Source organism: Solea solea, chromosome 18, assembly GCF_958295425.1.
Source record: "Solea solea chromosome 18, fSolSol10.1, whole genome shotgun sequence".
NCBI lineage: Eukaryota > Metazoa > Chordata > Actinopteri > Pleuronectiformes > Soleidae > Solea > Solea solea.
Genome location: NC_081151.1, coordinates 6,325,927 through 6,352,576, shown reverse-complemented (window position 1 = coordinate 6,352,576; position 26,650 = coordinate 6,325,927). Strand labels below are relative to the sequence as shown.

The following is a 26,650-nucleotide window of genomic DNA, read 5'->3' as shown; positions in this document are numbered from 1 at the left end:
ATAAGTAGCCCACTGTGGAAATACAGTCATTTACTTTAAATATACCAGAGGTGGAAAGTAATGAATTACATTTACTTGTGTTACTGTAATTAAGAAGGATTTTTTCATATACTTTTTAAAATTTGTAATTTTACTTTTACATTAGTAAAAAAAGTGAAAAAAATAAAATTAAAAAAAATGTTGGCTTGAATTTAAAAAAAGATAATAAATAAAAATCACGTACCGGAAACTTTGGCAGTGAATGGTGAGGACAGGTGAATGAAAACAGGTGAATGATGAGGACAGGTGAATGATGGGGACAGGTGAATCATGTGACTGAGGACAGGTGAATGATGAGGACAGGCAAATTGGTTAATTAAGGTCCCTGAGTGAGTGAGAAAGTGAAAACATTTGTGACCTTTGACCCATGTTGACTGACACATTATGTGTTTACCTATTTTATTTTGACAGCACTTTAATTTGTAACGGTTTGTCTTTAATTAAGAACAATTCATGTGAGATGTGTGTTCCCTTGTCCTTTTTGCATGACACAAGAAAGAACCTCGTTAAAAAAGTAACTAAGTAACTTTTACTCTGAGTAAATTTTAAACAAGTTACTTTTTTTTACTTTAACTAGAGTACATTTTTAGACCGGTAATTTTACCTGTATATTCCAGTACTCTTTCCATACCCACACATTTATTGTGTAACTAACGCAGCTAGTAGCCATTAAGTCAATGTTGATGTACAGTCAACAGTGAATGAATGTATTTTAAAGTGCATTGTTGAGATTTGATCATATGTTTAATTCATTTACAGCCAACCTCGACGATTCTCAGATTGAAGTAATTTCCTTCACAACCATTGTGTGTATTAAACAGTCACAAATTAAAAATGCACTTAAGCTTTGAAAATAACAAAGCAACAAAATGATGCTCTTAGGATTCTTAGTGTTTTCAGGGAACATCTGCTCAGATTTATGTGCAGTTAAAGAAATGATGAAAGTAATCTTAATGAATCTTCCATCCCTAAAGGTTTTGTTTTTTTGTTAAGGATTTTTCTTCAGAAAATACAAAAACAAATACACTTAATTTAGACTGAAGGCCTCTCATATGACTAATATTCTTCAATAAGGGTTAATTTCTTGCCTGCATTTACAGCTTTAGTTATGGATTATGAAGTTTTATGGCGATGTAATGTACATTAACAACATAAAACATAAAAGTAATTTCCAAACAGTTGTTTTCCAGACAATATTTTTTATAGATCAACATTAGACATTGATAACAACTTCAGTCATTGATATTTCTTTACTAACTAAACATAACTTAAGAAATAAAACATAACTTTATACAGTTTTAAATATGGCTGGTTCAACTCAGTACAAAAAAAAAAGAAAAAAAAGGCAGTGAAAAGTTTCCACACCCAAACACCTCATCATCATCATCATCATCAGTCACACGCTGTCACTCAGAAAACAGAGGAATCCTGGGTGAACCAGTTTTGGCACATTATCCACGTATATAACAAAGCATGAATTAGAAATACTGAATGATAATTTGTTCATTTCCTCTTCTCTCTCTCTCAGGAGCAAAGGGAATGCTTTGAGTGAAGTGTCCGTGTGTGTTCAGCCACTAGATGGTGCCTTGAATCCACAGGAGAAACTCACAAAGGTCAGCGTAGAAAGATTCTGTTTTTGGACCTCCTCTGTGCACACGCAGAGCAGGCACATGTCAAACGTCTCTACTGTCGTCCCAGTTATTCATGCTACAGTTTTCCATGTTCGTGAAAACAAGCGTTGTCCGCGGCCGACACCGGGGAGGATCCGCGACTCGTTCGCCTCCTCCGTCCTTCCCGACTGCAAAACGTTCGCAGGCAAAAAGCAGCAACTCGACGCGTTCAAGGAAGAATATCCCACAGTTTGTTTTTTTCTTTGGATGTCCTCTCTCGTTTCATTGCTGTCATCCGCATAAAATGTCCAGAACAAATTGTCTTTATATTTCCCATATATGAATACAATCTCTTTCTCATTTCTCTCTCACACACACACACACACACAGAGAGACAGACATAAACACAAATCACACTCACTCAGTTCTTTTCTTGACTTGTTTTGTGCCTGTGAAGGCAGCATGTGCTAGGATTTATCCCCTTGGAGAACCTAAATTAAAAGACAGAATCTGTTACACATCAGCTCTTATAAAACGACGACTGTTTTAACTTTGCGTGCACGCCGCCGCGCACAGCACATGTCTGCGTGCGTGCGTGCGTGTCTGCGGTCGCATTATGAATATGTGCTGGTGTCTGCGTGTGCGTCATCCCCTGCATTATTGATGCTTACCTACCTGGTTGCGAGCTTTGTGGGACTTCTGCATCAGCACTCGCCACTGGTCGTACAGCTTCATGGACATGCTGCTGCAGCCGTAGGCGTGCTTCCGCACCCAGCCGAAGAACTGCTTCAGCTCCCGCCGCAGGGTGGAGTTGGAGTCGCCACTGGACTTGGAGTCACAGGAGCCCGACATGAAGCGCTCTGCAGGAGAAGAAGAGAGGGAGAGGAAGAGCTGAAACCAGCTTCCTAAATGTGAATATTTTCCAGTTTCTTTGCTTCATTTAACCCTTGCTGCTCACAGCAGCCATGGATGCACAACCCTGGTAATTTGCCGTGGGATTAATTTACAACTCCTTATATGGGCATCCGGGGGGTGTGTGTTTATAGGTCACATATTCAGGCTTTAAAAAATGTGTTGTTTTTTGGGTCCTCTTATGTGTTGTTGAGTCAAAGTTCTGATGCATTTTATATCGCATTTTTAACAGAGATATAAACCAGCAATAATTGTGCAGAAGTCACAAAATAGAGCGTTTTTCTTTTCTTTTTGTTCATAAAAACTTTGAAGTGTGATGTATTTAAACTGTCATTTAAAACATTTTGAGTACTTTTTGTTCAGGTGTGTTTATATAGTTGGTGAAAATGAAAGAATATTTTCATCAGAGGTTGTGCTGACAAAAAGAATATAAGACACTCTATGTTGCGCATTCTTATAACCTCTGTATATACTGTACGTTTAAACATAGTAATGGGAAAAAAAGTGGAAAGGGTCAAATGTGAATATTTTCTGGTTTCTTTGCTCCATATAACAAAGAAAACAATTAAAACTTAGTCATTTTTGGTTTGTGGACAAAAACAAGACATTTGAGAACATCATCATTTCCAGGTTTGTCGTCGTATTTAGTGGTAATAGATTTAATAAAATTGACAGCGTAGGTGGTCTGAGCGTCATAGAGTTAATAATAGTTTCAACCTTTGGTAAAATATTGTTTATTTTATCTCGTTGTGTCTTAACCCTTAGAACACAAAGCATTTCGGCTGATTTTTCCCATTACTATGTTTAAACGTACAGTATTATATCCTTTTTTTCAGCACAATCTAGACAATCTGGTGAAAAAAGAAAGTCATTTTCACCAACTATATAAACACACCTGAGCAAAAAGTGCTCAAAATGTTTAAAATGGGATTGAATTTGTGAAATGTGTAAATACGTCACAGTTCAAAGTTCACTTGGCTCGTTTTTATGAACAAAACGAAAAGATAAAACGCTCTATTTTGTGACTTCTGCACAATTATTGCTACTTTATATCACAACTAAAAATGCCATATAAAATGAATCATAACTTTGACTCAATAACATATAAGAAGACCAAAAAACCCTGCGAGAGACTGCATTTGTGACCTATAAACACACACCCCCAGGATGTCCATATAAGGAGTTGTGTATTATTCCCACGGCAAATTACCAAGGGTGCACCTGCAGCACAGATCCATGCCCGCGTGAGCACTAAGGTTAACAAACTTAGACTTTATCATTGTCATGTAGACTGCACACCAAACAGTGCACAACAGAACAACATTTTTGCAGAATAAACTAGTACACGCAACAGTCCAAGATGTAAGATTTAGTGACATCACAGTGAAACTGGAGAGCAAAGGACAACAAAGGGACGACTCCTCTGCTCACCGCTCCATTTCCCAAGCTTGTCACATAAGAGAAAGAATGTAAACACATAACTCTCTCCACTCTCCCACTGTCTCTGCCATTCCCTACTTGTTCTTCTTCACTGGTTTGAACATTGTTTCCATGTGGGCAGCGCTGCGCTCCACTTCAAAACACACTACACAAAACACTTACTTATTCAAACACATTTATGAGTAATATGTTTTAAATGCAGATCTAGTCATGGAAGGGAAACGAACGGAATAACGAAAAAAATAATTTGTTGACTGCTATTTTGTTTAAAAACAAAAACTAGAGTTTAAAAAAACAGAACTAATTCAAACTAACTCATTTCAAAAACCAAAATCCAAAACTATTATAACCTGCCAAGGGGCTACAGGCAAAAATTTGCCTCAAGCTATAACCTGGCATATTTACATTTTAATGTTTATTAACATGCATTGTCCCTTTCCTTAAATAAATAATAAATAATAACCTTGATGTGGCGCTATGGACAGGCCTTATTCGAGGGCCATATCAAGCACAGTGGGTGTTAAATCTGTATCATGTTTAGCATGGGTTAACGATGACGTTTGTACTGTTAATGAGATTTCCTGGAGGTCAGTGAATGCACCGTGAGGGTCAGTGATGCTACAGGCCCTGTGATTGGCTGAAAATTAAGCGGGAAAACCTGTGTGCTTCCTGATTGTTTTGTGTTCAACAGGTGTTCAGCTGGAGCTAACAGCTACAGGTCACTTTCCTCAGGTTTTCATCTACTTAAGCAAACGTAAAAACAAATATGGACACATGAGTGCGTTTTTCACATCATTAAGAAACTTCTGGAAGTTGTGTGACAGTTGTGCCAACAGAAACATCTGCTACTAGTGACGAGCTACTGCTCGTAGCAGCACCAGCCACAATCCTGTTTATGATGTGACAGTGGGACTAAGCAGACCAGTTGAATTTGTCTGTCTGTGTGTGAATGTGGCACAAATAACTCACAAGACTGTAAAGGCCTCTTTTAGCAGCAGCTGGTACAAAGGCAGAGTTTGTTGTGGATGTTGTGCGTGAAGAGCTGAGCGCACATTTTTGGTGAGGGCGACCGCCATCTGATTTGTGTAGCCCGCGTTGGACCCAGAGGCCGACCGGAAAGGAGCTTTCATCGTGGACATGGTGGAAACAAAGCCTCGACTGGAGCTGACGAGGACTAAACCGGTGAATGTGAACAAGCTGTTCCCTCCAAATGATGTGGATATACATATTCAACACCACTCATGCCTGCGAGAAGAGCACAGCGTGCCCGCCGCAATAACAACATGCCGTGACACTCGCCGTATCAACAGCTGTGAGCGGGGAAAAAAAGTGAGTCCACATGTTTTGTTACTATACTGATGTTTCATGGTGTAAATGACATGCAAATGCACAGTGTGTGGTATGCAAGCTAGCTGACTGTGTGTGTGGTTGACTTAATGCTCAACTCTACTACTGTATGTGTTGTTTTTGTTAAAGGAAGTTGAGTAAAAGCAGTTCAGAATTAATGTTATAATTAGAAACTGTTCAGTGTTCACTGCATGCAAGAGTGATTTAAAGCCGACACAGAAGCCTGTATTTTCTTCAGTGGCACTTAGGGGGCAAAATGTGTTTTTGTCTATGAGAAAATGACCCTGCTTGTAATCATTTAACTGAGTTTATAGTTAGTCTCAGTCACTAGCAGTGTTGTAATGTGACAAAGTACAAATATTTTGTTACTGTACTTAAGTACAAAATTCACGTATTTGTACTTTACTTTGTTATTTGTAGTTCTAGCAACTTTTACTTTTATTCCATTACACTAGTCATGATGAGCCATTCTGCCTCCTCATGTATTTAATACTTCTACTTCTAAAACTGAAGCACATTTTATGTCAGAAAATGACTTTTGATACTTAAGTTACAGTAAATGTACTTTAATATACTTTAAGACTTTTGCTTAACTAATATTATAAAAAGTGACTTCAATGTCTACTGAAGTCATTTTCTGGTAAGATACTTGTACTTTTACTCAAGAAAAATACATTTTAAGGTACTGCTCACTAGTTTCAGTTCTTCAATACAGCATGTCGTTCATTTAGAGATATGGTTCGTGAATTTCTTAAGCTCATTTGGTGCTTTTCAGGTAAACTTTCATAGAAGCTTGTACCTGAAGAATCATAGATAAACATAGTGGAGTCATGCAAACATTTTCCAAGTGTTGAACTTCAAATATTTAAAGGACTTACTACAGTACAGTCACATTGCAGAGTTAGAGGAGAGAGAGCTAAACAGAAGTTGTTCCAGTAGTGCAGTGTCCCTGTGTGTGCGTGCCAGTGCTGGATACAATATTAATGTGAACTTAGAGCAATGGAAAATTCAGGCACTTGATGATGCAAATGCTAATCAGTCTGGTGCTTAGGCCAAAATTCTTGACTTTCATGGAAAGGTCTTGAAAAACCCTTGAAGGAAGTTTGTGTCTTCATCCTTGTGGCCATATATCCTATCTGTTACGATAATATTCACTCAACGGTTTGTTTGCAAAGGTTTTAGGGGGCAGGGGAGCGGGAACCACAGGCAGCCACAGCTTCATACAGTAACATCCAGTAGGGTAAACGGCACAAGTCGTGAAACAACCAACAGGTTTTCAGGCAATTAAAGTCATATTCAGCCTACTTTATTGGGCTTTTCATCCTTTCTTTGTGCAGCAACGGGAACATTACACATTCAAAAGTCTGGTTTGATTTTGAAATGTTTGACAATAATTTGATTTGGTTTGATTTAACTGATGCATCTGCTCCGAATAAAACTGCCAATACAATGCAAAACAGGCTTCAGGATTGAACAAGAGGGGTAAAATAGCACAATTTTTCTTCTATGAGGTTACCAGTTTCCAGAGGCGGGAGAGGACTGCGGGATATGTGGTACACCATGATATGAAAAATATTTCAGTGACAGAAATTGCCCCTCAAAGTGGACCAAAAGATGTATTTCGTGTTTGAGTGTGTGTGCGTGAATGTGTGCTCACCACTGTGGGGTGTGGACGCAGCAGTGGGATGACTCCACTCGCTCCAGATCCCAGCTTTGCGAGAGCCATAGATGCCCACAGGGTTGCAGCGGACCTGGAGAAGAGTGCACAGCGTTTTAGACTCGGAAACAAAGACCCACTGGGACAAACGTTACGAATATTATGTTCACATTTCCAGGCCGAAGTGACTCATATCTGAATTTTCCGCTTGATGTGACTAAGATCAGATTGTTTTTCAGGGCTTTGTGGACAAAAATGTGATCATCAGTTTGCCATGTGACGTGTAGGAGAACGGTCTTAACAGAGCCCATGTGACTTTTTGCTGATATTAATGCCTTGTACACTGACCTTTGACCTTTTCATATATAATTTTACTACCACACTAAGCCTTGTAATCCACCTGTACCTGCACCAAGACAAAGCCAAACATCAAGAAGGAGATTGCCCACATCAGACTACAGCTGCAACTAACGATTATGTTCATAATCGATTCATCTGTCGATTATTTTCTCGATTAATCGAGTAATCGTATTCGATGTTCTCAAATGTCTTCTTTTTTGTCCACAAACCAAAATAATTCACTTTTAATGATTTCTTTGTTTTATGGAGCAAAGAAACAAAGAAAATATTCACATTCAAGAAGCTGAAACAATCAGAAATCTTGTTTTAATCATGAAAAACGTTGAATCGATGATCAAAATAGTTAGTTTAATCGAGTAATTGTTTCAATCATGTTTACATTATGGCCGGCTCGTCTTATCGCCAAAACAATTACGTTCCTAATAATGCATTTGTGCTGATGAAGCTATAAACGTGTGACAAATATCGTGCTCGCATAAAGGAAGAAATAAACAAAACCACGATGTGACTCGGTTAAAATGCTGCAGCTGCATCAAAAAGTCTCTTCTACACACGCCAGTATTCTGTTGGACCACCTCGACTTTGATTACAACATGCGTTCACCCTGGCATTGTTTTGATAATCTCATGCAATGTCACGACATTTATGTCAATCCACACTTGGGTTCATTTTCTCGCCAGGATCTTGTATTTATGATGAAAGTCTTCTCCAGCTCTCCATCACACACAAGTCTGGACGCTGTGGTGGCCAATCCACGTGTGACTATTATGTCTCATGCTCCCCGAAAACATTCTTTCACAATTTGAGTGTGATGAGTTCTGGCGTTATTATCTTGCAACACGATGCGTATGACGTTGCTGAACCTAGACCTGAGCAACTGAAGCAACCCCAGATCATAACACTGCCCCCACAGGCTCGTACGGTAGACACAGAGCCAAGAACGCTGTCGTCACATGACGGCAGTAGCACACGTTCTCAATATTTAAGCTTTAAAGTCGTCTCAGATTGATCCAGTGGTTTTGATCCCAATATCTGTCCCAAAACTATTTCCTTAGAAAATGCGAACCATCAAATCTGATCTGCAAACATAGCCAATCACACATATCCACAGTAGTGTATATAGATACCTGGACGAAATACACAGTCCCAGGTCTGAGTCCCGCCAGTCTGCAAGAAGTCTGGTTCCCGACGTCATCCATCACCTATTTGGGGGGAAAAAATGACACAAACAGAGGAATAGCTGAGCGCTGGAGGTCCGACCGCAGTATTAAACACCACAGGGCATAAACTGCAACAAAGGGGAAAAATCAAGATGTAGAAAACACAACCGCAGTCCGCGTACAGACCTAAACATGCATGCGCACCACATTGTTTGGTGGCTCCTGTCCTGATCAGCATGTTTATGAAAATATTTTAATGTAATTGTGCCCACTGGGTTAAAATCTGCTCTCTATTATTCATTACAAAGCCAGAAATTCCCGGGACACACACACACACACAGGCAGGAGTGCACAAACATACACAAACTAATACAGAGACAGAAACATACACACACACACACCGCATACCGTTAATAATCTTGTCTAATAGTCCCCACTTTCTCTCTGGCATTCCGTCTGTAAACACTTGTTAAGAGCGACTCCAGCAGAAAACAGAACATGGAAATTACAGGCATCAGAGGGCTAATGATGTGACGTGGGGAAGCCAAATCGGCAGAAGTTACCACTGAGCGCTTTTACAGCCATATTGAAGACATTAGCAGCCAAGATGTATCCCTCCATTCCTGAGCATGACCTCATGATTACGGCTTGTTCTGAGGGAAATGGCGTTTTGTTTTCACCACCAAACCCTTAAAGCCACTTGGACTGGAGTCGTCCTCCGTTTAGGTCTCATCCCTCCGCCGCCTCTCCACTCCCCTTCTGTTCCTTTTTCCACTTTGCGAGCAAAGACTTGCTTACATTACATCTGTGTAATTCCCCCTCAATTACTCGACAATCTTCGCTCGTACCCAGAGGACTTGAGCGAATTCTGTCTAACACCATCTGCGCGGCTAAAGGTTTTACACTGTACTTTTCATTAATTAAGAGCTTAAGTGGAGGTATACACAGTGGCGCTGACCTGTGTTTTCCTCTGACTTGCAGATTTATGACTTATGAAAGTTTCTGACGGCTCTAACTATTAACTCATCTGGCAGAGGAGGTCTCAATCAGCCCAGATTAGAGGTGATTACAGCGCGAGGATGGGAAACAGCTGGGACAGTGCTGCGGTGATGTATGTCTGTTTGAGTGCGGGAGACGCAGAGGACAGATTTATCCTCAGAATTTGTCCTCATAACTGCCGGCCCTTGTCCCTTACCTTCCATTCCTGGCTCTCCTCCAGTCTGTAGCGGATCTGGTATTTGGCCTGAAACAGGAAGTCTTTGAGAGCGGGCGGGGCCTCCCAGCGAACACTCAGCTGGTCCTCCAACTGACCGACGCGACTCACGGTCACACCTGACGGTGGGTCCGTAGTCACTGCAGGAAGACGGAGACGGAGAGGATTAATAAAACACCAAAAATCTAAAAAAATAGTGGCTTCGAGCATAAAAACTAAAAATACAGAATAAAATTGCGGTAGTGAGTTAAAGGTCCAGTGTGTAACATTTTCTCCTATCACTCCTCCTTTTCCAAAGCATATCAGGAAACTAAGACTATGTTCCTCTTCTTCGTTTCTTAATAAGTGTCTACTTGCAACATGCAAAACACACACTCTGGCTATTTTGTCTGTTTGTACGGATGGATAAAGATAATATAAATCCTGATTCCAAGACTACAGAGACAATTTCAAAACAATTATACACTTGTAGAAACATACCTATGGGTAGTATATTCACTTTCTGCCAATAATCTGTGTCTCTCTACACGTCACACACTGGACCTTTGGAAACAAAATAATTCACTTTGATATCTAGGAAAATGAATTACTCCTCTTATGTTAACCCTCAAAATGTCCGTCTGGTCTGTTACTAAGTGATTCTGCCCATTTTTCCCAGAATAACTTCTTATTTCTGGCGGTTCTTTACCATTTACTGCATGTTAAAATACTGTTTTAACAATTGAAAATGAAGAAAAGTTGTAGTTGTACTTCTCAGCTTTCAGAGTTTTTCCCTGTAACACAAATCGTTGCGTAACAACGGTGACGCAATTGGTCGTCTGCGATGTGCTCGGTGTTAAAGGGTTAAACGCCACCTTTTTTTTGCCCTTTATCGGCAGGGCTTGGCTCCAGTGACCTTTGACCCTCATGTGGAGGATAAGGCGGTAGAAGGTGGATGAATGGATGAAGTTCAACATCATATTAATAGATAATGAAAATATGGATAAGCTGCAGTGCTAATCCTTGCTCGCACTAACTTGATTGCGCTTTAAATGTATAAGCGTCTCTAAATTGTCACTGTTACTCTGATGTTTACACTTTACACTCGGCTATGAATTGGTTTGGCTCACTCCTGAGGGGAGTAGCTTCCTTTTGGGAGTCGCTGAGTACAGCAAACCAATGTCGATTTTTGGGGAATAGGGAACAGACCCAAAAGACACTAAAACACTCCCATATTCGAGGAAAACTTCAGAACTGTGTTATAACCAGAGATTTGATCTATTGTGAGAGTAAAAACATTGATTTGATCTTTTTTTTCCTGAAATGTACGATGATTCATGGAGCCATAAACTGGCAAAAGTGTCTAAAATTGAGAAAAAAAAACACCTCACTTTGTGGCTCCGCGTTGAATGAGCACCATTAATTTAATTAATGTTGCTCATTAACACGTTCATTTCTACCTCTGGTGGACAGATGGTCCAGATTTTCAGTTCTATCCATACATCAGGGGCTTCTTTATACATCCTAAGGTTATGTTTGCAGGGTCAGGAAACAAGTGGTAGGAGTGACGTCTGAGCGTTGGAGCACATTGAAGGATTGTTCAGCGTCGACTGAGGTCTGCGGTTAGATGCCTCCAGTTTGTGAAGAGTGGACTTGTGTGAGCCGAAGGGGAGGTTTTTTTTTTTCATCTGTCAGTGATTATCTTTGTCGACAAACAAACATGTGGTGACAGACCATTATTTTAACCTCCCTCGCGCTTTGTTTTCAGGCTCTCGAGATCGTTCCGATATCGACGTCAGTTCCTTTTCATAATGCTGTCCCTTCACCAGTAAACAAACACGACGACCCCGCGGGTGGGGGGCGTGTGACGAGGAGAATGGGAAACATTCACTCCAGAGTTTAAGAGGAAGCAAAGACTTTCTCTGAGATACCATTTTTTATTATTACTCATACTTGATTGAAAAAAGAGTTGAGCCCCAGTATAACGGCTGAGCCAACCTCTCTTAGAATAATATTTGTTTTTAATACGTTATAGTAGGAGGATTTAGGATGGGTTATGAGGAAAGGTGTTCCCATGCACCTACAAGAAAAAATATACAGACACTGAATCCACCTGCCTGCACTGAAAAAAGATTTCAGTGGTTTTCCCAGGTTATTTAAGTGATTTTTCATCTCCTTGAGGCAGTTTTTGCATCTTTTCGTGGTCAATTTTGTCTTTTAACCGAGCTCCCTGACTTACGCAGGAGAAATATTAGCAGGGACTTCAAACAAAACTCTCTGACCTCCTGACCTTTTGGCCCTGGGGCCTGAGACCCACCCCCCCTACAGGTCCATCTGATAATGCATCAATGGTAGAGACACTAACCAGTGACATGCAGAGGGTTTAGTTCAATTAGGTGGAGAGAAAGAAAGGTATTCTACACTTCATTTAAATTACTGACCCGAGAATATGATTTAAAAAAAAAGTGAATATGTAGTTGGAATACTTGTTTTTTTATACCATTATTTAATGATCACAAGTTCATGTTCTAGTTTTTCAGACAAACACATCCATTGACTCATGATAATGGATCGATTTTAGCCATTTGAATAACCTTTCTTGACCAAAATCATGTTTTTCTTCCTCATACTTTTTCACTTTCTGCTCATTTACTCAATAAAATGCCTCCAGACAGTTTTGCTGTGAATGTCTTGCCAACACATTCCTTACTTCAGATAAGATGTCTGGCGTTATTACCTGTAACTAAGAGCAGACACGCTTTTGAATAATATTATATATAATCTCTAATATTAACTGTGTGTTGAGTTTTATTGTACTTTATTAACATTATTCTAAGGCACACGATAATTTAAACTAAAGCAAAATTACTCCAATCCACACATACTTAATATGAAAGAATAGAATGAAAATTGAGATTAATTGAATAGAAGTCAATGAAACGTGACTAAGTGCAGGTGAATCATCTGACATACTGTATGTCGTCATTCCCAAACGCTAACCTCATCTCCGCGATGACAAATCAACACAAAACTGCCTCGGGCCTCTCCATTCACAGGACTCCCCCCCCCGTGACTGAGGTATGCAGCGGGGAAAGTGGAGGTGTTTCTGGCCTCGCCTTCATAACTGATTGGACATGACCGTAGACGCGAGTGACTCACGGCAGCCCGAGCACGCAGGTGTGGTTGCCGTGTTTTATGACATGCTCGCTGCTGTTGTTGTGGATACGACTCAGCGAGGGCAACCCGAGCGAAACAAAGCACCGACACGCCGTCCAGAAACCGCCCACACCAGGCGCGTCTCTCTGTTTCTATACTGTTACCAGGCCCTGCCCTGCCCTTCGGATGTGTAAACAGGTGTGTGCGTGCATGCGTGCATGCATACATTAGGGAGCGGAAAGGATTACCGTTTGATGGACACTTGTTTCCCTGCCAGTGACGTGTTCGCCTCTGAAACTCTATACGTTGCTCTCATGGCACATTTCCTCGAGATCTTTAGGAGCATGTTCGGGGTAAACCAGGTGAAGACTTCCAAACTAATCAGGTTGTATTATGTCAGGTGTGAGCCTTAAGCCTCAAAGCCCAAACTTCTCAGGCCTCTGGGGTCTACAGTCCGCTCAGAGACAGGATTAGATTCAAGGATCAGTCAGGGAACATTCCAGCACTACATAAAAGGGGATTAGAGACTGTTTTTCTGTGTGTGTATGTGTGTCCAGTCACAGTGAGTGTTAATATTAAGAAAATTAGCTCATTAAAAACGAGGGCGTTTCCGTTTATCACCATCTACGTCTGTCCAGGTGTGGGAACATGTGTGTGTGTGATAATGACAGAACAGAATTCGGTCTCGTTTCATGCTCCGTTTGCCTAAACCGCACTAAGCTAAGCAACCGACCACATAACAAAGCTTTAAAAGGCAACACTGCTCACTTCTCATCAGCGCGAGGCTGGGAGAGAGCTTGCAAACAGTTTTTCGCCAAAAGCCGGAGGCCACGGAACTCGAGCCAAAGTCACGCCTGAGGGAATAAAAGAGTTGACATTTTAGAGACGCTTATGCGGGGCTGAGGCTTCAGTCATCCGTGGTTCAATCTGTGGGTCACACGATAAATCTGAGGTGATGAACGGAACTAGAAAAGAACCACGGACAGTAATCCTCTTCTTCTTCTGTAAGTGGCTCAGCATTTTACTTCTCACAGAGTTAAGATAAATTAAGACCACTCAAAACTGAATGCTCCGTATCCAGTGTCCACAATAAGCACACCAAACTAAGGAAAAAGTCTGGCGTACAAACTTCTAAGAAATATTAATTGATGATGTGATACAAAGGTATTGTGCAGATTAAAAACAAGCTATAACCTGTCAATTAATAAACTGGTGATGTGCAAAAGAAGAGAATTTTGTTTTGTCTGTCTCACAGGTTACAGGTAACACTCACTGAGGCCTTTCTGATCCTGATCCTTCTGCTATCTAATCTGATATCACATGCTCGAACCATACGGTTACAACTTTTACTGTTTTGGGTTTTTTTTGTGGTGTGAATGGGTCAGTATTGTCTGTTTTGTGAGTTCCACAAAGAAATAATATCGTTATAAATCACGAGGCCTTGGAATAACTGGAAAGATGCAGGCTCCCCCTTGTGGCACTTCAAAAATAAATCACTGGCAATGAAGTGAAATAGTAAAGATGGGAAATTCACCACAATCGACCTTAGTGTGAGTGCTTTTTTTCTGTGTCATAACATCAAATACTGTCACACTAATATTGATAAAACACGACTATTACCGTCCTGTAGTCGCCAACAGGATTTGGCAGGCGTACTTCTCATTACCGTAACTCCTAGTCAGTATGTGATATCTAGAAAATTCAAAAACCATGGGCTCGCGACCTACTCAGGGTGTGACCCCACCTTTCACCCTACATCAGCGGAGATTGGCACAGCACTCCCTCTGTGACCCTCATGTGGACGATAAAGCGGTAGTACATGGATGGATGGATGGATACCGGAATGCGGAGAAATAGAGCTTTACGCTCATATACTTGTCATTACGGTAGCCCCTCAGGACGTCCGCAGCATGACCGTCCAATCACACGTTTGTGACGTCAGCTTCTCAGTACCATAATTCCTAAACGGTTGAATAACTGCCAGATATAGAACGTGGAAGTTATCTTTGAAAAAGGGGCACTCACTCATTTCTTTGACAATTCTACAGCCGTAAAATCAAAATAAATAAAAGCCTGTGTTGTCTAATTTTTGAAGATTGGCTTCCACTTTCCTAGATTACAGCCTTCGGGGGGTAAGCTCACTCACCCACGTCTAAGATGTCAAGGGTGATGACATCAGAGGTAGCCCGGCCCAGCTGGTTGGTAGCCTCCACCCAGATCTCGTAGGGTGTGAAGAGGTGCAGGTCGCGGGTGATGCTGCAGGAGTACGGCTGCGTGTGAGTGTAATCCTCGCACTCCTTCTCCTTCCCATACCACCTGGCAGGAAAACGGTAAATACTGAAACAAATCCTGGCAAACATTCAAGCCCTCCAACCCCCACCCCCTCTGAATAATGCATGCATGGTGCTCTTTTACAAGTTCACAGTGTCTCTGGCACTCGTGGTTTTATTAAGTGCTTATTCACACTAATTTGACTCCCATTAGAGATCTGCATGCAGTTCACACGCCTGTGGGCAATGCACGTCGAGTCACTTCTCTCTTGATGTTTTCAAATTGCTGATTTACTAATAAAAAATACGTGAACAGATTCTTTACATCACATCTGAAAGTCATTTATGAAAAAACACATTGTTCCAGAAAACCTGTTTTCCTAATTCTCATGAAATTTGACTTTTTTACGGTTGAAAGGTTTTCACCCTCTGGCTACCTCTGATGTTACTCTTTGAGTCTCGTCTGCCAAAGACATAATGTATCTTGTCTCATTTCCAGCTCCACTGGTGCTTTTTCTGAGACATGTCAGTATCATTAAAAAATGTCTTGAAACTTGTCGATATTGAAAAGGAACTTGTGCAACTTGGATGTCTGAATTGTGTCAGCGGCGCGATGTTGCTCTTGGTTTGCGCTCCCTTCATTCACAGGCTTATTGTGACTGCGTGTCTCTACATGTTCAGAATATGTTGGGCTACTCAGAAATGCTAACAATTGACCGTTCGCTAAACCCTTGCACTCAGCAGCCATAACGAGGTACGACAGGTTTGTCAACCTTTTGGATTTCTCCACATGTTGAAGCAGCGTTCGTGGAGTCAGAGCTATGTATACAAAGACTATTGGGACTTGTGTGGAGGTCGAATCCGAACCTTAAAAACACAGTCAAGTTCAAGAAATACAGCCTAGACCAGCATCAGACTGTCTAAAGTAATCACAGCATTGGTCCAGCAGATGGTTACCGTCAGTAATGATGTGTTCTTTTGTTGTGAAAATGGAGGACAAGACCAAAGTAAACTGTCCTGAGCAGACAGTCACCACAATATAGTAAGGAAGCGCAATATTATCTAGATATTTCTAAGACTTGCAACTTATCTTTTTACTCTAGCCTTCAACTAGCACCTTTTTACTCCACCCTGTGTTCTGTTATATTTGCATTTTTAGTTTATTAAAAGTTAAAACAGGGTTTTAACCTCTCGACTCGAGCCTTCCCCTATATTATTCCACCCTGTGTTGTATTTTACTGTTTTATTTGCATCTTTTGTTTTATCTCAAAGTTAAAACGGGTTTTTACATTTTGACTTTAACTTTTCATTCGACCCTGTGTTGTGTCTTATTGTCATATTTGCTTTTTCCTTTTATTGTGAAGCACTTTCAGCTGCAATCCTTGTATGAAGGGTGCTATACAAATAAAGTTTATTATTCTTACCTGCCGATATGACTGACGACTAAAATAGTATACTGAAGAAGATGCTTTACTTGTTTATTTTGTGCAATAAATCTATTTTATAGACAAATCTGCTTTTCCCCCGGCAAAGGGAAAGACATATATATATAGGTACTGATTATTTAAACATTTCATTTACATTTAAACAATGTAGTGTGTGTGTGTGTGTGTGTAATTCCACTTTCAGATAAGTATCTACAATGTCATTGTGACTCTCTGAAACTTAATTGAAGATATCTAAAAAGGACACTGAAGAGATCTTCAGTTGAGGACAATTAAATGTATCTTGAACTTGAATTATGACTGGTCATAATGACGTTGTAGATATCTAAAACTGGAATTAGTGATATCTACAATTACAGTTACAGAATTTGTGGATAACTATAATGACAAACCCCATGCACATGAATGGCAAAGTTGACGTCATTCTGACTAGTAAAAAAGTGAATTGCAGATATATGAAACTGCAGTTTTTGACTAGTAAACTTTTGTGGGTATACTGCACAATTTATTTTTGGATGAGCTGTTTATGAGGATGTTTCAGATGCCCACGTTATCTGATGTTAAGAAAAAGGTGGAAGAAACACCTGACACTATCAGAACAGAGCAAAACTGAAGTGAAGACGTCGTTCCGACACATTGAGTGAACGTACCCTTAGCTCTTACTGAGTTTTTGCACCATTTACTTGACATCATAGCTAGTGTGTCAGTGTTATTAACTGATGAAGCTGAAATTAGCTGCCTTTTTTTTCTTTTCTCTAGAGTGAGAGATGTAATGCTGCCCCCCACAGGAAAAAAAAAGCTTATTTCTGCTAAAGCCAACTGAATTTTGTCGGCAATAATTACCATTTCAAATGACATAACTGTGTTTACTACTTAGACATTCTAATAGTTTCTTCATAGTTCATTCACGGATTCAGATTACAAGGAATTACAAGGAACTTAATGGAAATGATGCGTGCATGTAATCCAGTCTGACTGTGATTTTATCAGCCTGATAATCAGCAGTATCAAATAACCGTGGACTTTATAGTCGTTTTTTTTCTTCTTTTTCTTCCCACTGAAGCGAGTGCTGACCTGAGCTGGGAATATGAAAATTATCTTTGAAAAGAAAAACAACGGACATTTTTGGCATTTCTTTCCTTTTTGAGTTTTGTTTTGGAGTACAGTTTATAAAATAAAGACGCGGGAGCCGCCACAGCCAGTTTCAGGTGACGCTCCTTTTAAGTAAGGCTTTTTTATTTATTTTTTTTGTTATACGGCAAACGTAACCGAATCGCAGTTGTAATTCTCGTGCGCTGACTGACTCCATTAAAGCTCCATTTTAATGCGGCTTGACTCGACTGTAAATAGACACCACCCGTCGCTCTTTTGTTGTATTTCCATGTTCACTGTAGCATGAAAAACATTCCGGCTGTGTTCAAAAATACACCAGGATTGAAATAACTTCATTATTATGAATAGAAAAAGTGATTTTATTAACTTTATGGTGCATTTTCTCAGTGTAGCTGCAGTGTATGTGTGTGTGTGTGTGTCTGTATGTGTGTGTACGTACATACCTGAGTTTGTACTTGAGTGTGTACTGTGTACTAATGTTGGTCTCTCCTCTTCCCCCTGGGGCCCAGCTGCAAGTCAGGTCTTTGGTGTTCCTGGACCAGCAGGTCAAATTGACCGGCTTCTCTGGAGGCACTGGGACAGAAACAGGGAGGTAGAAAACAGGGGTAGATGGTGATGAAGAAGAAGTGTAAGAAAGAGGGAGACACAGAAAGACAAAGAAAGAGAGAAAAGATTGACAGGGGAAGGTGAAGGATGTAAGGCGGGGGGGGGGGGCATCAGTCAGTGAGAGAGCAAAGTTACCTCCAACCATTACTTCACTTTCTTCTTCTGGAGTGTAATTCACCCACTAGTGATGTTCCTCAGAAATTGGTCTTTTTTTCTTAATTGCTGTGTGTGTGTTGAGTCTGATTTGGTCAGACTCAGGATCCCTGCCAACATTCCTCTCCTCTCAGAACACATGGTGCTCAACACCAGTGTCGCACAGAGATTAGGATCCCAAACCATGTGCTTATTTTTTTGTTGCTACCTCTTTAGGACTTTGTGTGGACCAGGGGTCCTCGCGGGGACTAAAAGCTTGGTCTTTAAGTCTCTGGTTAAAGTTAAGATGAGTGAAGATGATTGTGGTTCAGGGTTAAGGTTAACGTGAGGCACTGACTGGTTACAGTTGAGGTTGGGGAATACTGGGTCTGTGAGTAAGTTAAAATGAATGGAAATGAATGCAGAGTCCTGACAAGGATAGCTGTAACGTGTGTGTGTGTGTGTGTGTGCTAATATGCTAATAGATCAGACTGAATCAGTCTCCAACTAAGTATTTTGAGTTTATTTCTAATTTCTTTGACGTCTGCTTCTTTAACATAAGTATTTTCAGTCATCCTTTTGACACCAACGTCAACATCTTCTGGACATTTATGGACAAAACGAGTTATCAATTAATCAGACGGCTATATCAGTAATGAAAATGGACATTAGTTGCAGCCCTAATTTGTGGTATAGCTCATTATATCATGTAGGTGGCTTTAGTTAGCATTCCTATTGATAGTAATATAATCAGGAGTTCACTGGTGAGATTTTAGGACCCCTCTTAAATAAACGTAGATGGAGAAAACAAACATTTACACAAAATAATAACCCAAAAATATCTTGTCTGTGAACATATTTCATTGAGTAATAATTAATTATTACACACACACACACTTATTAACCCATCCTGTTTACACAACAGTAGGGAGCACACACACACAAACCTGGGACAGAAGCAGTGTTTGGCACCCAGGGAGCAATGTGGGTTGGGCACCTTGCTCAGGGGCACCCCAACCCTTGAACTGTCCCGGGATTTGAACCTGTGACCCCCTCCAAATCCCCTTCCACTCCACAAGTGGACTGTCGTGTGATTTGGTTGTGTAGTTGGGGTTTCCTATGCAGAGCAGTAACCAGCATTGTGCTCAGTTGTTTTTTTGTTTTTTGTTTTTTACCTCCAAATAATGTGGTTTCTATAATCTGCCTTGTTTACAACCTTTTTGATCATGACTGCTTGTGCTCGTTGGCCTGTTGGACCATGTTGCTGTGCTTCTACACTAAGTGAGCATGAAAGAAATGCTGGCAAAAACTATAGTCGTACATCGTAGAACAATACAATTGGTTTTGGTTTGATTTTTCTGGGTACTATTACAGCTTGCCATTTTGAAAAGTATGGACCTTTCCCCCCCCCCCCATGACAATAATAATGGAAACAGAAGGAAAACTGTTCTTCTTGTTTTGTCGTCGGGTAAAATCTGCCTAGCAGCCCCCACCACAGCTCACTAACTAACACATTATATCCTGTTTGTTTAATCTGCACAACAAATATGAGGTTTTACAGGGGTTTGAATGCTGGACTGTGGCAAACCGTCCAAGTCTTAGACGTCGTTTTAGCCTTAAATGTCCTTTTTGTAACATTCACGAGGGTTTATTTGGAGAAAATGAATATACTAGCCATATGTTTGTTTGCGTAAGTGTATAAATGCCTTAAAATACAAAAGATGTTGGGTTTTCACAGCCACCATTTTGCGTGTTTTAGGCTTTTTATAAAGCTGTCTCATTAGAAATACAACACCCAAAGTACAACTCTGTGTGTGTAACGGTGACCTTGTCAGGACCAGTAGTCCTCATGGAGACAAAAACCTGGTCCCAAATGAGGCAGAACCTAATTTCTGAGGAACTGGTTAACATTTAGGGCTAAGATTTGAGTCACGGTTAGCTCAGGGTTAGGGTTAGACATTAACTGATTATGAGGGCTAACACTTTGTTTAGGCTGGAATTCTATGCAGTATCTTAAGGGTAGCTGTGTGTGTGTGTGAGTGTGTGTGTGTGTAAAGTGTCAGACCCACGCCCTATGAGTGATAGTGCGAATAATGGACCACACAGGTGGTCAAAGCATCACACAGTGACATACACTCATGGAGGCCTCTCACTGGGCCTTCAGGCAGGAACACTAAACATAAAATACGGCCACCAGGGACACAAATCTGCCCACTGCATTCTCTCTGTTGTTGTTTCTCCTCACTGCTATTTCCTTTTCACTTCTTTGTCACAATTTCAGAGACAAGTACAGGCACGGCGGCCTTCCAAAAATAAATATCCTGAGCTACGTATGGACACCGGAATGAAAAATACTTAGGAAAGTAGTAAAACTTTTGACAAACTTCATCTTACTCCCAACGTAGAGGCAGGAGCCAGCTAAGATGTGTCCCTTGTGGTTGTGGCAAACCAGATTATCCCCGGACGTTTGCTTGGAGGCGTTGAGTCCGACCAGAGTGACGCTGAGGTTGGTCGGGCTCAGCACTCGGTAGTGGGAGTTGGGCAGCTGTTGACCATTGAGCGTCCAGAACAGAGAGCTGGCATGGATGCCGAGGTCAGGGTGGACCCAGCAGCTGGCGGTCAGGTTGGACCCCATGTGAAGGACGGGGTCCTGGGGGTAGATGATGGCTACATCTGGAGGAGGGCAGGAGGAGATGGGATAATATAGATATAGATATAAGGATATCGTCACGGTAAAGGTTGCCTGTCAAAATCAAGAGCGAATCCTTGAAAGACTACATATTAAGAAGGACTCCTCTAATATGTAGGATCCTTTAAAATTTGAATTGGAAAATCCTCTGCGCATGCATGCTTGTATGTTTTAGTGGGAATTTTGAAACAGTGAGCAACAGCAGAGCTACCAGAGCAGCGGCTATGTCTGTGTTTAAATGTTAAAGGTCCAGTGTGTGTATATAACAAAATATATGCCTTTTATTTGGGCTTTCGGCAGTGATTTCCAAAGCCTGGGTCGCAGGAGATTTTTTTTTTTGTCCCCAAAAAATGTGCAGCTTTTTTCCCCAACCTTAGAGTATTTCATTGACTGGTTAAATTAAGCACAATCCCAGTGTCACGTGACGTTAATGTTTCTTGCAGCGTTTTTCAACAGTAAATCTGTTTTACGGGCGTTTGGAGGTCCAAGGCAAACGCCCAATCCCAAACCCACCCTAAAAATTGATAGCAATCATCAATGATGTCGCTGTTCATGCATTAATAATTGAGACAGAGGTTGATTTAGCATCTAAATGACTTCATTCATGAGATGAATAATTGCTCATAGGTCAAACATAATGTTGCCAGAGTTTCAAAATACATTGTGCTTCATGATAACGCCATTTTAAAAGGCTCGGCGCAACGGGATCAAGTGTCTACAGGTTGATTTTTATGTCATACTAAATCAGAATATGTTGAAATATTAGGAATTAATCACATGGGAGTGATGGGCTGTCAATAATGCGGCGTATGAGCTGTGAGGAGAGGAAGTAGTTTTTTTAAATTCTAGAGTTTGTTGTTTCCTGTTTTTAAATCAGATCTTGCCTAAATATGTTTTTTTTTTTCTCACTTGTCTTACAGTAATTCTGTACATCTGTTCTTGTCCCTCTGGGGTTTCTCAGTTTTTATTAACAGTTAAACATTCTGTAAACACCGCACTTAAGTGGTTACACGACCCAATTATATGACTAATCATCATTTATCATACGTTGCGATTTGAAGTTGAATGAGAGATGTGCAGTTTTTGTCGTTGTGATTTATTTTTATTGGAGGGTTAACAAAACGCGCTTCATCTGATTAGACAGCGCGCTACAAAAAAAACAAAAAAAACACCATTGCATGTATGTGAAGTGATTTCTATGAGGCACAGACTGAGCAGTGAGTGAGATTGTCAACACTTTGTCAGACCACTACACGTCGGCGCCTGGGGCCACATCTACGCTGCCAGCCACCTTGCGCTAACAGACACTGTGTGGTCCCTTTTATGAAAGGAGCCGCCTTCCAAGAAGTTCATACAGCTGCATCTCCGAAACCAACATCTACACCATAACTCCACCGTGAGCTTCCACACGTCGCTTTTATGCACACACACGAAGACAAACAAGCACACGCACAGAGAGCTGTTGTCTTTGTCACCGGATACGATGGACCGAAGGCGGCGGGGGTCGTGATTAGCCGATAATATGCGGATCCAGCTGAATAACAAGCAGTGTTTATGTATTCCAGCCGCTGAGGAACGAGACATTGCCCTGGCGCTGGGTGTGAAGCCGTCTAACAGCCCCCCACCCCTCCCTCCTCCACATTTCAAACACCAGTGAGACAGACACAATTATTGCTGTTTATTGTCTCTGCTCAACAACGCTCAGACGAGGGGACGGATTGTAAAATCGTATTTGTTTGAGAACGTGAAGCACGGCGAGGATCGTGGCGAGAGACGGACAAATTAAGTTGTTGGTACAACCTCGACTGAGGGAGAGCATTTAATCTTTGGAAGTCTGTGGACTGAAAACACACAAGATACATGACATCCCCCTGCGTGTTTCTTTACAATTTATCCGGCACTTGTCCGTGCAACAGGTCAAATAAAGCCTATAGTCCCCCCCCCCCCGTGTGTCGTACAATAGAAGGACATGTGGAACATTTTGAGGGCCCAGCCAAGTGGAAGAAGTCACGCAACATTTAGTGACAATGAGCCATGCAGAGCCATCTGAAAAGAGGTCGAGGAGAGGGAGCGGAGAGATGTTCCCTTTTGTTTTAATTTACTCTTTGTTTATTTGTTTGCCTTTGCATGTTTACTTTTTTAGGAGTTTATCTGATGCAAGAGAGAAGAGATTATCTAAGTCACATGTCCAGTCAAACAGGCAGGAGACGCAGAATACAAGAAGCTTACTCGCACATTAAAAAGTCTTGGGTTCGCTTTTATGCATTTATGAAATGACATCCAACATAATTACCCTTCTATTTGCTGGTAATAGATGTAAAGTTTTAACTTGATGGGATCGGGAGCCGCACTTGAAGCTAATTATACGTTACGAAAGTTCATAATTTAAACTTGTTTTATTTCGGTGGCATCTGTAAAACCACAGCGCGCTGAGTGAAGGGGAATCACCGTCCATTATTACAGTGAATAAAACACTAATGAACAGTTAGGCTGCGTAATAAACAGCGACGCAGGTTAAGATCAAAGCCCACTGTCTCGTTGAAGCCCCTGTAGCAAGTGCACTTTCTTTTATTAGCGCCTTTCAAACAGGATGGATAACAGGCGATTCCTCCGTCTGTTGAGCAGTGAGCTCACCATAAAAACTAATCCACACACTTAACGGGGGGAGCGGATGTAACTTTGATTTATTTACATTACTGTGCATTAAAGTGATGTTTCATTGTTTTTTTTTCTTTTTGCAGAAAGGGTGCATGAGGTACTTTAGTCTGAGTCAGTAGACGTCTGTGCAGAGAACCACTTTAGGCATTTGTTTTGGTGTGAACGTAGACAGAGGAAAAGTCTTTTAACCCCGTTAAAAGAAAACTGAAAAATAAATCCAGGATTATTATAACGTCAGAGAGGCCTAAAAACATATTCCTATTTTTCAGCTTCTTAAATGTGAATATTTTCTGATTTCTTTGCTCCATATAACAAAGATATCAAACAATGAATCAATTAACCAGAAAAGTAATCAACAGATTAATTTAGGGCTGAAACGATTACTCGATTAATCGTCAACTATTTTGATAAAATTGAGTGTTTTCTAAAGAAACCAGTTCCTGTGATTTTTCAGCTTCTTTAATGTGAATATTTTCTTCATTTCTTTGCTAGAAATCATGAAAACTGAATTATTTTGGTTTGTGGACAAAACACAAGACATTTGAGAAACATTGTCATTTCCATATTTTTTCAGCAACAGTTACTCGATTAATCGAAGAAATAACCGACAGATTAATCGATTGTGTTGCACTGCAGCAGATCAGCTGTGTTTGGCTTATTCTTTCTTTAAGGTTTGACTGAGAACATCACACTCTTCTGAGCCTACTCCAGATGCTCCTAAATGTTTTCTCTGCTGTCCTCACTCACACCAAAACACCAGCTCTGCCTTCCTCCCTGAACACTGTCCACTGTACGTAACACCCAAAAACCCTCGACTATCCCTTTAAGCTGCCGGTTAACATTCTCCAAAACCCTAGAAAGTGATGTCACTGCTTTGTTGCGGTCCGTGTAAAAGCCCCCATTGCTCCCCATGTGTTAAACGAATTATGGCCCGACTTGTTGAAATCCAGCCCCCCGGGAGACGAGCTCTCTCTCTGCGGGGGAAACGACCACTGAGCTCCACATCAATAACACGAGCTGTCAGGTGGACACAGTGGCAGTGTCCTTTCTCCAGAGTGTCAAGAGATCAGCCTGGGTGGATCCAGTGTGGCCTCTTCTTATGTAAGTCAGCTTTTTAGAGGAAGAATTTTTTTTATTTTTTTTTGCATTGGAGACATATTTTATAAAAAAAAAATACAGTATTAACCGATGAATGTTTCTCCAGGATAGTATACTGTAAAACTATATTATATTTAGTTTTAAAAGCACTGTAGTGTGCAGTTTACTTGTTAAATTGCTTGTATTCCTTGTTTGTTTTTGTTGATCTAATGTTTTGATGACCCTCAACGTCACCCAGGGGAACAATGTAATATATTTAAAGGAATTTAAATAGTGTACTACATTATTGACAGTATTTGCATATAAAGTATTACCACATAGAACGTTTAAAATCGTAAATATGGCTCTTGACACTACTGTAGTGTGTTTTGTTTACCATTTAACATCATTACAATTGTTTTAAATTATTAATAAAGGTAATAATAATTGGTTCAATATCATATCATGTCCTATAATATTCAATCAGGGTTTTTTTTGTAATGTTTTCATGTTATATATCATTTAATATCACTATAATTTTCTTTATTACTGACACATCCTATTTTTGCTCCATATGATATCACTTCCTTTAATATAATACCTTTTAGTGTTTGTATCACGTTTAAAAGTACTTTATCGTTTTAATTCACCTTCAAAAAGGCACTTTTTGCACTATAAGTGTTTACATCACTCATAATTTCCCCTCTATGTGGATAATATCTCTCGTTGTTTATGACAAAAGCTCATTTTTTTGTCACTTCCTATAGTATTCAGTAAAGTTTTCCTGATGTTTGCATTGACTTATATGCAGTATGTTGTGATTGTACAAATCATGTGTTACAACGACAGCACAGTAGTTTACACTGAGACCTTTGGGTGACACATGGATTTAAGGTGGAGGAATAAAGAAGCAGAAGCACAGACACAGACACAGAAAACCCTTCCCCGAGCAAGACCACGACTCTTGTGCGTCGATGGACATCTGTGTGCAACTTACGTGTGGACAGGGACAGCGCGCCGGGAGAGTGCGTGAGCATGAAGAAAACCAAGCAGAAATCCAGGACGCCTTTCATTTTCCCTCACTTTTCCTCTTGATCTGCGCCGAGTCCTCGTCCTAATGTTGTTGTGATGTCGCCTTTCTGGTCCGAAATTACGCACAGTGGTGAGAGAGAGAAGAGAAGAGAGAGAGAGAAAAAAAAAGAAAAAGAAGTGAGTGAGTGAGACGCAGCACGCGTTCCGTTCAAGCTCCCGATTTAATCAACAAGTAGCAGGAGTGAAGGAGCGCACGAGAAAACGTGAGGAGAAGAAAAAGGAGTCTCCATAAGCGACGGTGTCCACACTGACGGCTGAGAACGAGTGCGTGTACCACGTCCTGTTTTGCAGTCTTTTCCCTTCTTAATGCTTCCTGCAGCCAAATCATGCACAAGTTCATACTTTTTTTTAAGCCCCTCCTCTCTCTCCTCTCCTCTCTTCTCTTCTCTCTCTTCCCACACAGTCGCCAGTCATTTCCCCCTTTTCCGTCCGTCCCTGCTCCCTTCTTCTTCTTCTTTTCTTTTTTTTTCCAACCTCTCCGCCTTCAAGTCAGTGATGGGTAGGAGAGTCATTCACTTTCACTGAATCACTCATCATCTGCCTCCATTAGTTTCCATGCCTCAGGTCTCTCTGCCTTACAATTCCTCACCATAGGAGGCTGTTGAGTCACAGGGTTATAGGAAAGGTTTATTCTGTCTATTTATCTCATTGTCCGTGGCAAGTGGAGCAGACTGAACTTGGGAATCTATTTGAAC

At 40.8% G+C, this 26,650-nt stretch overlaps 1 protein-coding gene across 2 annotated transcripts; it reads right to left on the bottom strand.

Annotated features, from left to right (window-relative positions):
• Positions 1 to 1,249: 1,249 nt before the first annotated feature.
• Positions 1,250 to 26,331, bottom strand: crlf1a (cytokine receptor-like factor 1a). 2 transcript variants are annotated; one of them, XM_058614512.1, is made up of 9 exons: positions 25,861 to 26,331; positions 20,834 to 21,112; positions 18,145 to 18,274; positions 15,020 to 15,189; positions 9,721 to 9,878; positions 8,493 to 8,567; positions 7,006 to 7,099; positions 2,321 to 2,509; positions 1,250 to 2,140 (listed from the first exon to the last, which is right to left on the bottom strand). In XM_058614512.1, exons 1-9 carry the CDS (start codon positions 25,934 to 25,936, stop codon positions 2,124 to 2,126), a joined length of 1,188 nt encoding a protein of 395 aa, XP_058470495.1. In that variant the 5' UTR covers positions 25,937 to 26,331; the 3' UTR covers positions 1,250 to 2,123. The 2 variants fall into 2 exon arrangements, with proteins under 2 accessions (XP_058470495.1, XP_058470494.1); XM_058614511.1 differs by having other exon boundaries at positions 2,325 to 2,509; positions 25,861 to 26,330.
• Positions 26,332 to 26,650: the final 319 nt, after the last annotated feature.